General features: G+C 38.8%; 2 protein-coding genes across 7 annotated transcripts in view; one reads left to right on the forward strand and one right to left on the reverse strand.

The window, feature by feature from the left end:
* LOC118405406 (cilia- and flagella-associated protein 65-like) overlaps positions 1-1,445 on the reverse strand; it is a 29,205-nt gene extending 27,760 nt beyond the window's left edge. The window contains exons 1-2 of the mRNA XM_035804905.1: positions 1,320-1,445; positions 450-539 (exon numbers count right to left, since the gene is read on the reverse strand). Coding sequence (XP_035660798.1) covers positions 450-515 — 66 coding nt within the window. The 5' untranslated portion in view covers positions 516-539; positions 1,320-1,445. The remainder of the gene's footprint in view (positions 1-449; positions 540-1,319) is intronic.
* Positions 1,446-1,682: 237 nt separating this feature from the next.
* LOC118405606 (N-acetylglutamate synthase, mitochondrial-like) overlaps positions 1,683-12,840 on the forward strand; it is a 29,635-nt gene continuing 18,477 nt past the window's right edge. For 4 of the 6 annotated variants that reach the window (XM_035805152.1, XM_035805156.1, XM_035805157.1 and 1 more), the window contains exon 1: positions 1,683-2,005. The gene's annotated coding sequence lies outside the window, so the exon portion shown is untranslated. Of the gene's footprint in view, positions 2,006-9,466; positions 9,582-12,564; positions 12,714-12,840 lie in introns of those variants that run through there. The other 2 variants (XM_035805154.1, XM_035805153.1) reach the window with 2 other exon arrangements.

The following is a 12,840-nucleotide window of genomic DNA, read 5'->3' on the forward strand; positions in this document are numbered from 1 at the left end:
CAATAAAAAGAACTTTATGGAAAAAAGGAATTAATAGAAAAATCGAATTATTTTACATTATACAGGCTTTTCATTTGATGTCATCTGCGCCATGTTGGATTACAGCATTCATCTGTAAACCACAGGAAGATGCTACAGTTATAACTGCTTAATTCAATTACCTGCCAATATGGTTGTTGGACTTGGAGAATTCGAATTATGATTTATTCGACATCAATGAAAATCCTGTATAGCTTTCTGTTCATTTCAATATTTTATTCACACGACTTTCTACTTGGTACTCAAGGCTAGGCACTCATTTTCATCTAAGTGCTTTTCCAAAGGGAACGACACTGGGGCCTGTTTGGGATTTGAACCAAAACCTTGAAGTTAAAAACCCTAACCACGAGACCACCTTGCTCCATTATGGTACAATTAGTAAAGGTAAGAAGTAAGTCTAAAAACAGTACCTCCATGACAGTAACATTCCTGGTGGCATGGTTCACCATATGTGGGGGCTGCACAATCACTGGCATCTTTGTCTTCTCTCGTCAACAAATCTGCAGATGACAAAATTAAACAAAGCAAAATTCATGTTGTGCTGGAAATGGTTGGCATGAAATCAGAATATTATATATTCAATTTCTGGGCTGTAACTATAACATAGATATTGATAGTCATACCGTTCCAATCATAACATGGATCATCATCATTTGCAGCCAGGCACTGTCATCAGCATGTTACTTATCATATGTAAACAAAAATAACAACAAAAGTTGGCTAATTCCTATTAAGAAAGCACGAATTCTACCTTACTTTAACGATTCGTCTTCAAATTTTGGACAGTAGCTATTGATTCTACAACATATTCTGGAACTGGTGACTCAAGATGAAGAAGAAGAAGAATGTTTTGAATCAAGAACTTGAAGAAGTGATCACTAACTCTTACAAATAATCAATGCTAAAAATATTCACTCAAAGCACATAGATACATAATAATCTGTAATAATAATCTGGTGTATTTTGCAGCCAGTAGGTACCCAAAGTAAGTATGTATCTAATACATGATCTTAGGGACTAAACTATATGAATTCTATGGCAAGAGACTATTGAAGACATTATGTGATGGACTGATCTTTTTCGTGGTTGGTTCTACTTGCAACCAAATGTCAAAACAAAATACGACTTTCGTGAACTGGTGAATTTATAGTCCATTTTTTTTGTAACAACTGAAATCCCTATTTCACTCGAAATTAAAGACGTTAGTCTCATTTGGACCTGGCCATTTTGTACCATAGATTTTGTAAATGGAATAAATTGATAACAAAGCCGAGTCTTACCTTCATAAATGCAGCAAAAATTCAAGTTTTTATCGCTAAAAAATTCATCTTACTTCTCGGGCGCCATATTGTTTTCGGAACACAAGATGGCGACTGTTGCTAGGAAGTTGGAAGAGTTCATTACTGAAAAAAGTTGAGGGTATATTCTATTAATGGCTAAAAATAAAACGATCATAAATTGAATCAAAATAGTCATATATTACATTATCATATGTCATGATTAGAAATACGTCGGCAATTGTCTTTATTGTTTGCTAACATTGTTTAATTTGAATGAAAAAATCTAGTTTATCCTATTATTTACCTAGCAATGTGATCATAATACAATGTTCCACTTCAGTTTTAGTTTCATCATTTTAATTCAAACTCGCACGTTACTGGCAGTGTGACCCTTTCATTATGTAATGGTAATGATAATTTAAAGATTTTTGCAGAGTAGAGTTTATAAACCAGGTGTTTTGAAGGGGAAATCTTTGACCTACGATCGAGTCCCATCTCGAACCCAGGGCACCTTCCTCTGGTCGGTGCAAAACACTGCAGACGACTCTGGGTACGAGATTGCGCAACAGCAGAAGACAAAATAAGTATGGCGGTCCCCTTCACAGCCTGACCGGACCGTTCGATGGAGTTTAGACTAAAATTGTGACTGAATAACCCCGGCTCAGGCAGTTAAACTACCTCCACAGGTAAGAAGAACTAATTCTTAACATTTTGTGAGGGAAATAGATGTGTTGTTCCCTCGTACTTTTGCAGAATCGCTGAGAAATGTGCCCGGTCCTCAACTGAAAACTAGCAGACCGCTCCAAGCAGCCGGTTGTGGTTTGATTTTGAAGTGATGTATTACATGTCAAATTTGACACCTTCTGGACCGGCGTCGTGTCCAAGTCTTGAAAGTAGCTTGAATGTGCGGTCAGAAGAGTCGTTTGCTTGTGTGTGGAATGTTTTTGTGACATGTGTACCCAAGTGTCATCTGAACAAACATCTTTAGGGGTATGTCAGAGCAAGGAGCCTGATAAAAGCTCCTTGATCAGAGTGATCGAGTGAGTACACCGCCCCCCTGACGCCCCCTGTCCGGGGGTTGTTGTTGCCATTTGAATATCCTTTCCTTTTCACAGATGGCTACTAGCTGCAGTTACTCTCCAAGCAGAAGTTCGGCCCTGACTGTTTCTTGACGTGTTTTAGGCGTTTTTATCGGCCAAACAGGAAACATGACGAAAATAGCACAAAATAGCACATGTTTTGAGAGGATGTCATTTAGCCAAGGCATGGTGATGGTAAGAAAAAGGTGTACAGAAAATTTACAGAAATGATGACAATTTTAAGTGAGTGTTTTATACAATGTTGACATGAACTTAAGAAATTCAATCAAAACACACATGGTGCAAGTTGAGTTATCACACCTTGAATTTCAAAGGACAGCAGCGGTGTTTGTGGACTGTGAACCAATCAGAATCCAGTTTGAGTCAACACCCAGGCCACGCCCTGCAAGATGTTACAGACAACAATCCTTGCAACAAGATGAGCAACCAAATACTCTCATCTATAAGTTAGTATATAGAATAACAGCTTCATCTTTGCATGTTCACTTAGTTTGACTTTGAATATACATGTAATAAATTTTTGTACATCAAACCTAGATTTCATTTATCGGTCAACAAATTGCAACAATTATATTTTACCTAGTTATTATCTTTTACAGACAACATATAAAACACATGCATTTATCACACCTTCTAATCTACAGTATAATTGTATACCTTCTCTTGGTACAAATGCTGCAGCAAAACTAATGTGTTTGTCTTGTGTGTTTTGTGATGCAAATGAATGCAAACAAAAGTGTTATACTTATAGACCTAAGAAGACTGATATGGTAGTAACTACATTTGTGACATGATATAGTATAAATACTATAATGTTGTTGTTTTTTCTGTTGACCAAATGTTGTGTACATTTTCTCCCTGCCCTTCCAGCACAAATGTACAAAAAAGGTCTTGAAGCAGACTTCATATATCATATGGTTCTGATAAAACAATAGTACACTTTTGCTTGTCTGGATGAGATCATTTAGTGGCTTTCCAGTGGTCATTCAAGACAAGAGAAGTAAATTACTGGTGATTTATAAGAGTGGTTCGGATATTGTCTGACAAATCGTGTTATTTATAGTCACCTGATTGGCATGATATCTTGTCGTGTCATTGGCTGGCTTGCATGAAGTCTCTGATTGGTTGGTTTGTATAAAGACTACCCCAGGTACAAACGGAACATTTCATTGTTATAATTATTCCCATTGGACACTGCACTACAAAAGGTAGGAAACAATCGTTTTATTTGCAAATTCATTTTATCTAGCAGGATTTTTTTTCACTCGTCTAGCTCCAGGGGAGAGATCCAGCATTGTCCTACATTATTACAATGGTATTTCAATTGTTATGAATGCTCATTCATTCATGATTTACCAACTGTACTACTTTTGATTTAAAAGTGTCTTTTCCCTCCTTTTGAGGCTGCCGCTCTCATCATGTTGAGGATTCTGCAGCCTGAGTCACAAAACAGTCCAGAAATTCCCATGCCAACATAGTGCCCTATACATGCTTGTCTTATTTGTCTTTGATTGCATTCAGCAGTATAGATTACTAAAATAGTGAGTTAAGTTGGCTTGTCTCACATATAAGATGTGTGTATTCATTGATATTGCACATTGATCAAACCAGGCATAATGATGTCGTCCACGTTAAAGTGGTTGTATTATTGAATCCATTCCAACCCTCAGGAGTGTAGGTTTTCTCTGCTTGCAGGGAGCAGAGAGCTGTAGTCTAGATGAAACCACTGGAACGTTGTCACACCCAGGTTCTAATCTTAGAGTTAGACAACTGCAGATTTCGTTACCTTTGACACTGTGACATTTTCATACCTTATAATTATAAGGGCACACTGTGTGATGCAGAATTCTACAAATTAGCTTTATACTAGTCACTGAACCCTGACCTTCCGCTAACGCGAGCCCGACGCGTTCTCTTTATAACTTTGAAGTTGTCGGGGACTCCCGCTGGGCCTACGGGCGTACGCTTCGGAGTGGACGGGAGAAAATTTTAAGACAGCGGGACTACGTTAACGGGAACTCTCTTTACACGGGGCTCCCGCTCTCGCAGTCCCGTTCTCGCCAGTCCCGCTCTCGCCAGTCCCGCTAACGCGAAAACCGTAATGTAAAGTGGGCCTAAGTTGCAGGGCAGGCCGGTACGTAGGAGCGCGATTTGTCAGGCTAGGGTGCAAAGGAAGATTGAAGATTCTGGAATTGATTATAATCATGATTTTAATGTTAACATGAAATGTCCGAAATTAATTGATGACTTATGCCCATTCCCTCAGGGCTTAGGGCAGCGTCAGGCCTCTGGCCCCTAAGGTTTCTCCATTAGACTTTTAGAGTCTAATACTGCTTGTCAGGCAATACAGCTCTAAAATTCATAACTGTTTCATAGTCCTCTATCCTGCCCACTAGTAAAGAGTTTGATGATCTATCTGTAATGTAAACTCATGAATCAGTAGATTCCATTATACCAAAATGAATACCATCCCCCCCTCCCCCAGTGCATGCAGTGATTGAATTAGTTGGAAGGTTTCCCTGGTGAAATTAAAACGGTAGCAACCTTATGATGCCCTCAATACCTCAGGGGGCACTTGTGGTCTGATGAATTATTCATTTTCAGAATGGACAGCAAAGTGAAGAAAGTATCGTGACTGGCATGAGCTTATAAGAATAGAAAAAAAGCATGAGTACCTCATGTGCGACATAATGGCGAATGATTAAGGTCCTTTAGAAATTTTGGACAAACTTTACACCAACTTGACAGGAATATATGCATTCATCAAAATTGTTACCTTCCCCAAGAGGGTGATTTTTGGGCTGTGTGATTGCAAACAGCATAACTCAAGTCAAGAGGTTGTTAATGTGAGCTTTGTGATATTTGGTATGTTTGTAGGTGTTGGGTAACCGTGATTATATTATGAGCCCTCTGGCAGCTTCCCATGGTACTGCAGCAGAACTTCCAGTGGGGATATCACATTTAATTTTTTTTTTTTTTTCAAAATCTCAAATACTGAAAATTGACCAAAGACATTACATAGAAGTGTCCCTGCCCTGGCATGACAGAGATTTGTCTTCTAAATTTGCAGTCAAACATCACAGTCTTTAGATTAAAGTTTAAGTTTAACTCATAGGAAGACTTCTGTTGATCCCAGGCAAATTGTATTGGCCAAGACTAATGTCTGAACTCTCACTTTGTACTTAATAATGTCAGATTTCTCATGATGATAGATTGTGTGTAAAGTGAGTTCAAGCTATGACGCAAGCAATGTCACGTCTGCAAGCAGATATAATGAAATTGAGCCCCTCTGCGAATAAGAAGATGTTGTGCTAACCACGATTAATGGCACGATAGATCGATTCCCTCTTGCCCGACCGAAGCGAGGGTTAATAGGAACAAGCTTGAATGACGCCACTTGCGTAAGTTGTGACGCAAAAAGCTTAAGATCCGGAAATGGGATGGTAGGAATTGGATGGGGAGATGTAATTACTGTGACGCTCCTGAGTGAAACTGAAAGAGGGATGGGAGAAGCTGTTTTTCATCAAGATGTTTATTATGTGGGCGCAGCTGGGTGGCCTGGTGCAGCATTTAGATAAAAGAGTATGAAGTGCCATAAAGGCAGCTATAAATCAATATGACGGTTGTACTTTATATTCAAGTACCATGCCGCACTATACTTGTACCATACGTGTACATGTAATGTACCATACTAACTTAAGAGGAAAGATGGCTACTAATAGTACATATATATATATATATATGGTTAAGATTTTTGTGAATTTTATGGTTGAAATTTTTTTGTGTTTTTGAAATTATCAAAAGCCAATTTCAATGTTTATTGGCTTTTTTCTTAGATGTGGGTGCACCTAGATATTTGTGTATGGTTACGCACCATTGTACACCAGTATATAGCATGTTCTAATCATTTACAAGTGAGTAGCAGAAAAAAAAGAATCATTCAAAAATATCTGTTCCATTAGGGCAAGAAGTAGAGTTTGAGGTTATTTCAACTTATAAAGATCATAAAGTTTGAAAATGTGACTTGTGACATTACTGCATACATTGTACATGTACATGTATAAGCATGTGTGTAGATAGTTTTTAGCACCAAGGACAGGCCTCTGTGTGTGTGTGTGTGATATATGTGTGCATTTGTGTGTGTATGTTGTTTTGGGGTGGGTGTATGTGTGTGCTTGTTAAGTATGCAGTACATGATGTAGATTTCCGCAGGAGATTGCAAGTAAGATACAGTAATTACTTTTCCTATTACTGACATCCGGCAGGAAATAGCGTGCCGAGCACGGTTGTACTTCAGTGCAGATAATTGGATGTACGTAAGTCAAGATAGCAGCTCGTGACTGCTATTAATGTGCACTTAAGCAAAGCCACAGTACAGGGACTTGGTAAACGGCTGCTCTGGAAAAAGAAATCTGAAGAGACTTATGTTATGACTTCCGTCTCAAGACTCTCAACACTGACTATATGGTGATTTGGTTTCATTGAATTCTATTATGAATACTAGTATCACGACTCCCGTCATACTGACTCGCACAGGTTTTGATCATTTGTGACAGTGTCTCTCCTATTGACGGTGACTTGTACATGTATATTTATATAGCAATGCATTTTTCTGTGTTCACCAATCGGGGGCAGTGTCAAGAGAAAATGGTTGATTGGTCTAAGATTAGTCCCTATTCTATTTTACTTGCATTTCTAACAACCAAACTTAAGCCCTTGCAGGTAGTTTGACAAATTTTGTCTGACTTAAAAGTTAACCTGTAGCAAAATTGGCAGATGTAGTATCTGATTTAGTACCAATTTATCTGTTTTTAAATGAAGTACACATGTACATAATGTACCATAAACAAGACATTAGGTTTATATGTGTATCAGAAGATTACAAATTATGACATGCAAGCGCAGGCAGCTTTTAGTTTTTTTTATAATGCTACATTAATATTTGCATTCATATGCAGAGCTGGCTTTGGTAAGTACAGTCAACTGGGTACATACTACATGTGTTATTACTAAGTAGGCCATTTTTTATCCACTGATCTAGATTTACCCTAATCACATGTGATTTATTGATGGTAGCTTTCTGGAACAGTCTATTTATACCACATTGTTAAGTGGTACTAGTGTAGAGGAATGGGGTTACATCTTGTAGGACATTATGTTTGTAGTGAACTGACAATCCATCTATGAAACCTGTTCGCCAGAATAGAGTCCACTGAGCATGACAAGTTAAAATAGAGGGGATCGCTCAGTCAATGGTGCCCCCTTAACCATCTACGTTTAACATACCTGAAAGGACTGATGATTATCCATTTATGTTCGTTGTGTTCGTTGATGAAGATTTATGAAGACTCAAAAGAGTCAACATTTGCCACATCCCCCCTTGCTACTGTACAGTACTGACTAAGAGGGCATGGACCAGTGCTAGACATACAAGGTGCAGGTAGACATCAGGAACTCCTGCAAAGGAACAATTTTACTTGCACTATCCTGCATATAACATGCATGTGGCCTTTTGCGTCACGTACATGTAGCATAAACTCTACACCCCAGCAGTCTCACAATGTCCATCCACACCTAAGATAAAGCAACCTTTGTATCCAAGGGCTGGTCAGATTGCTGACATTTAGGTTCAATTTCACCCACTTCATTCAACCTAAGAATAGCCTCAAGTGTTTTTCTAACCTTATTCCATCCACATATATATATATATATATATATATATATTGTAAGTAATTTGTAACCCAAATTATGACCTGCGCAGCTGATATCCCAGACTATCTGATCCATCATGTAAGACCTTGTACTAAGTTGTAGACCAATGATCCTTTTATCATTTACAGCAACATGCAACATCATTTACAGTGATCAGATAGTCGTTAAGTTGTGGGTAATTTTTGTAATTTTTCTTCATTTACTTTAGAGTCATTTATTTATTGATTTTTATCATGAGGGCTGTAATTGGTATACCCTTTCAAAGGCATTAGGCCACACCGATTTAATTTCTTGGTTCACGGATTCGCTCGCTCCTATTTTTTGGAAAAAAAAAATAAAAATAAAAATTACTACTCAGCAAATTTTCACCATTAATGAAACCATTCACCAACTTTCTGGTGTAGCAAATTGGCCTTTATATAATAAGCTCCTTAAAGTGTGGGTACAGGTGCTGTTACTGTACAAAAATAGTGTTTTTGTACTTTTTTCAAGCTGAAAACTTTTTTTCTTTATGTTTTGGATTAGCCATTACCTTTACCCCAACCATTTTAGTTTTTTACAATTTTTATTTTTATTTTTATTTCGCCCTATCGCTCCATATTTTTTATGAAAAAATCCGTGAACCAAGAAATTAAATTGGTATGGCCTTACATTGAGACATTTGTAGAAGTAGACCTTGGCATACTTCAAGAAACACTCCCTTTTCAACCAAAAATTGAGTGTGTGAAAATGTTATGACTGTTTTGCATCTTTCCCACTGTGTAGTTGTCAGTTTGTGGCTGTGTAATTTCCTTGTGCTCCATTTCACCTAACTACGTCATGTGAATGTGTGTCCATAAAACCATGGAGCAACAGGAAAATGAACAAATTGCTAGAAAAAAATTTAAAACAAGGCGGACCCTACATCTGTTTGGAGATTGATTAATATATTCCCTTGCCCCAAGATTACATCATATTGCAAACTGTGCACTTTGTCACAGACATGGGCATGTATGCTACAACATAGGTCAGTTGCCAAGTGAAAGTCCATTGTTTCACCTGTTTGTTCAATTGATGTACGCATGCGAAATGAACAGCTGTATAACATGGTGCAACCTTGTTAGACGTAGAGATAAATACATTTAGTCCCATAAAAAATTCAACACCCTTTTAACTAGAATAAGCTATTATTCTAGAGAATGGAAGCTATCCTAAAAACCCTTTGCCCTTAAAGTTAATCAATAAGCTGCCTTAAAAGCTTGCGTTGCTAAAAATCCCTCCCTTGCATCAAATGGTGCAGCCCAGCATTCAACTTGATCTGCTGTTGCTTTATTCCATGTACTGCCGGGCAGGCTGCATGTTCAAGTACATGTTTTCCATTCCGTAATTCTGGCTTCCAGCAGCGAGTATATGCCTGTATGACCTGACTAGATATCAGAGGCTTACGGCATGATCGATGAAGTGGAAACAGGTTTGTATCATCTCATGTATATGTTAGTGCTGTTTACCTTACAATTTGTACTCCAGGCCTCTCCAGAGAGATACATGTACATGTACTGATGTAGCTTATCTTCCGCTGCCATTAGGTTTGTCCTTGGTGGTTGACTTATTCATGCGTATTTACCCCTGATCTTTCGGAAAGATCTGTCAATGCCATGCCAAGTTGATACTTTCATCAATGCTCTTGAAGTTGAACTGAGGTAGTCATGATAAAATTCAAGGTCGACTTGCTTCAAAGGTTTTACCATGCGTCTTTTTCTTATAACATGTCAGTTGTTGCTGTACAGTTTATGTCTGCAATCCATTTTTCAAAAACGTTTGAAAATGTCAGGTAACATTCAATTTGCTGATGGGTTTTATTTTTGGAGGACAAGTTCTTTAATATGTAGATGTAGGTCTGGTGACAATGTTTCATATGTTACTATAGTTACACAGGTGAGGAGGATATGAATATTCATGACGTTACTCTTGTACAGTGAGACCATCGAAGGCCCTGTTATGAATATAGAATACAACATGCCGGACATGGTGTATTTTGTATCACACAAGTTCCAACCCCACCCGCGGTTAGGATTACCTGAAGACCGGAGGGTGATCCAACCCAAGGGAGAGCTGGTAAATGCGCAAATTTTAGTGTCCTTGATAAAAAAAATTGCAGATTGTGGCACACTTGGCACTCAAAGGGTGTTCTAAATATTCTAGGAAACCCGGTGTTATAACAGTTGAATTGGTGTGGTAACCCTGGCTATCACTTGGTCCAGAATACCCATATCAAACGTTATTGCAGCCAGCCAGCCTAGGTATAATACTTATAAGTACAGTCAAACCTGTATTAGCGGCCACCTTTGCATAACGACCACCTGCCCATAGTGGCCACTTTTTGTCGGTCCCTTGGATTCGTAATGATTAAGAAATAGGCTTAGCGGCCACCTGTTCAACGCGGCCACGGCCACACGATTTCCGGTCCCGCAGGTACAAAAACACTGCCGATTACGGCCACGCGGACCGCTGATCTATGTTTCGGCACGCTTTCGGCCATATACAGCTGCCGTATTGTCACCCTACGCCGGATTTAAAACCTCTTTGATTTATTTTCAAAACAAAACTTCGTAAACTGGCGCTACCCATACCCGCCGACAAGCGAGGTCATATAAGGTCAATAGACGACACCAATATTACGGACTCCGAGGTAAATTGCGTTAAAGTTACGTTCTAATACACTATCGCTTAGGTTAATTTTCATCACAAAAACTTTCTAAATGAATTGTTACAAAGACAAAATGATATGGACTTCAGACTATTGTGGATTTTATTCATACATTTATTAAGAGATAAGTCTAAAATGACGAGACTTTTCTTGTGAGTACCACAGCATAATGGGCGAACCTGACGTGTGAACGCGGGAGGGAACACACGGACGGCGAAGTATCAAAGGATACAAGACGAAAGATCAAAGAAATATGATGATACCGGTCTCTTCAGACAATATCAACTGTAGAACATTTAAAACTTTTTATAGCTTTTGTTTTCTTAATACATATAGTGTAAAATCATTGCAGTACATGTACAGTACTGTATTATGTGAATAAAGATCAGTGGGTACTAAAACCATGTGTAACTTATTGCTTGTGGTCAATTGATTAGCATATTCTCTATAGTGGCCACCTCTCTATAGTGGCCACTTTTGACCAGTCCCTTGAGTGGCCGCTATAGACAGGTTTGACTGTAGTAGAACATGAATTTAGCTTCCAAATAGCTCTGATCCAGACCTGTCTTAATCAATGTTCAAGAATAGAAACAATCACGCCTTCTCTGAACCTCCCCGGTCAGATTTGAACTCCCGGAAAGTGGTTGGCTGACCTGTCAAGAATGTGGAACTTCATGTTCAGGTGTGGCTTTAAGAATGTGTTATTGATGGGTGTAAGTGTGAGTGTGAGTGGATCTGTAAGGAGGTGTCTGGCGGTATTGTATTTTTGTACATTGTATTTGTAGCCGGAACTTAGCTGTGTCCAAACTGTTTCTATAGGTATGTATATTAAGAGAAACATTATCAGTCAAATTAGTTTGTCCTTGCAAGGGTAATTGGCAAAAGTGAGATAAAACATGTTTCACACTGTTATATGCAGACTGTCAATTGCTATAACATGGGTTCTATGTTATGGGGTGAGAGAAGTAGATATTTTGTGAGTTACAGATTCATGAACTGCTGGTTTAAAATGAAAGGTAGTGTGTCCTAATGCTTAGCATACATTTTGGTATTAAGTCTTTTGTTACAAGCCATGGTCTCAATATATATGATCAGGCTTGTGTGCAACTGTCAAAAATTATAGGACTATGACCCCATCCTGCTTTCATTCCTTTTGTTCGTCTACTAAAAGGCCTGGCGAGTTTCTTAAGCTTGCACATTACTCCTTCTAATACTCTCTCTCTCCCGAAACCTTAGCACATCACTCCCTTTCAATACCAACTCTCAGTCTCACTCCTTAAACCTAACACGTCACTCTAGATCTATTTCAATACAATACTCCCCAAACCTTAACACATCATTTTCCTTTGGGTGTTCTCTTTAAATCCCTCACTCCCTAAACCTTATCACAATTAACACTTACTTTCAATACTCTCCCTCCCTAACTGTCATTTCATGTGACTTCACTTGTAAGTTAGGATCTGAATTAGGCATTAGATTTAGAATTTGCGTGTGATATGTTTGTACTATTATAAATAGTAGGTTTAGACATATACTTTCAGACATTTTCTTGCCTTTCCTTTACTTCCCTCAGTCTACCACAAGCCCATTCTGTTCTCTCTCCCTCCCCTCCCCCTCCCTCCGCCCTGCCTCCTCATTTGCATATTGAACTTGAATCGGCATCTCTTCTATACTGTTATATCACCAAGGTTCTATTTCCCAGGGGGCTTTTTTTGGAAATTGATTTTGCAGGGCAGGGAATACTTGCCATTCTGAAGGCATACTTGTGAGATATAGTTTCCTGCTCACTGTACTGCACAAGCCCGCAGGCTAGCCCAGGCATACAGCGTCAAGCTTGTCCGACGTCGGGGCTTGACTGGTTTGGACTTGAGTCGGGAATACTTGTTTTTGCGCCGGGTAAGCAAACATTGCAACAAAGACTTGTCAGTTGCTAGACGCTAATTCTGCTGTCTGCAGCAATACTGCTGTTGTTAGCTATACAATGCAGGGCGTATCGCCATTTGCAATGCTATAAATTATGGTA

This window comes from Branchiostoma floridae, chromosome 18, assembly GCF_000003815.2.
Source record: "Branchiostoma floridae strain S238N-H82 chromosome 18, Bfl_VNyyK, whole genome shotgun sequence".
Lineage (NCBI taxonomy): Eukaryota > Metazoa > Chordata > Leptocardii > Amphioxiformes > Branchiostomatidae > Branchiostoma > Branchiostoma floridae.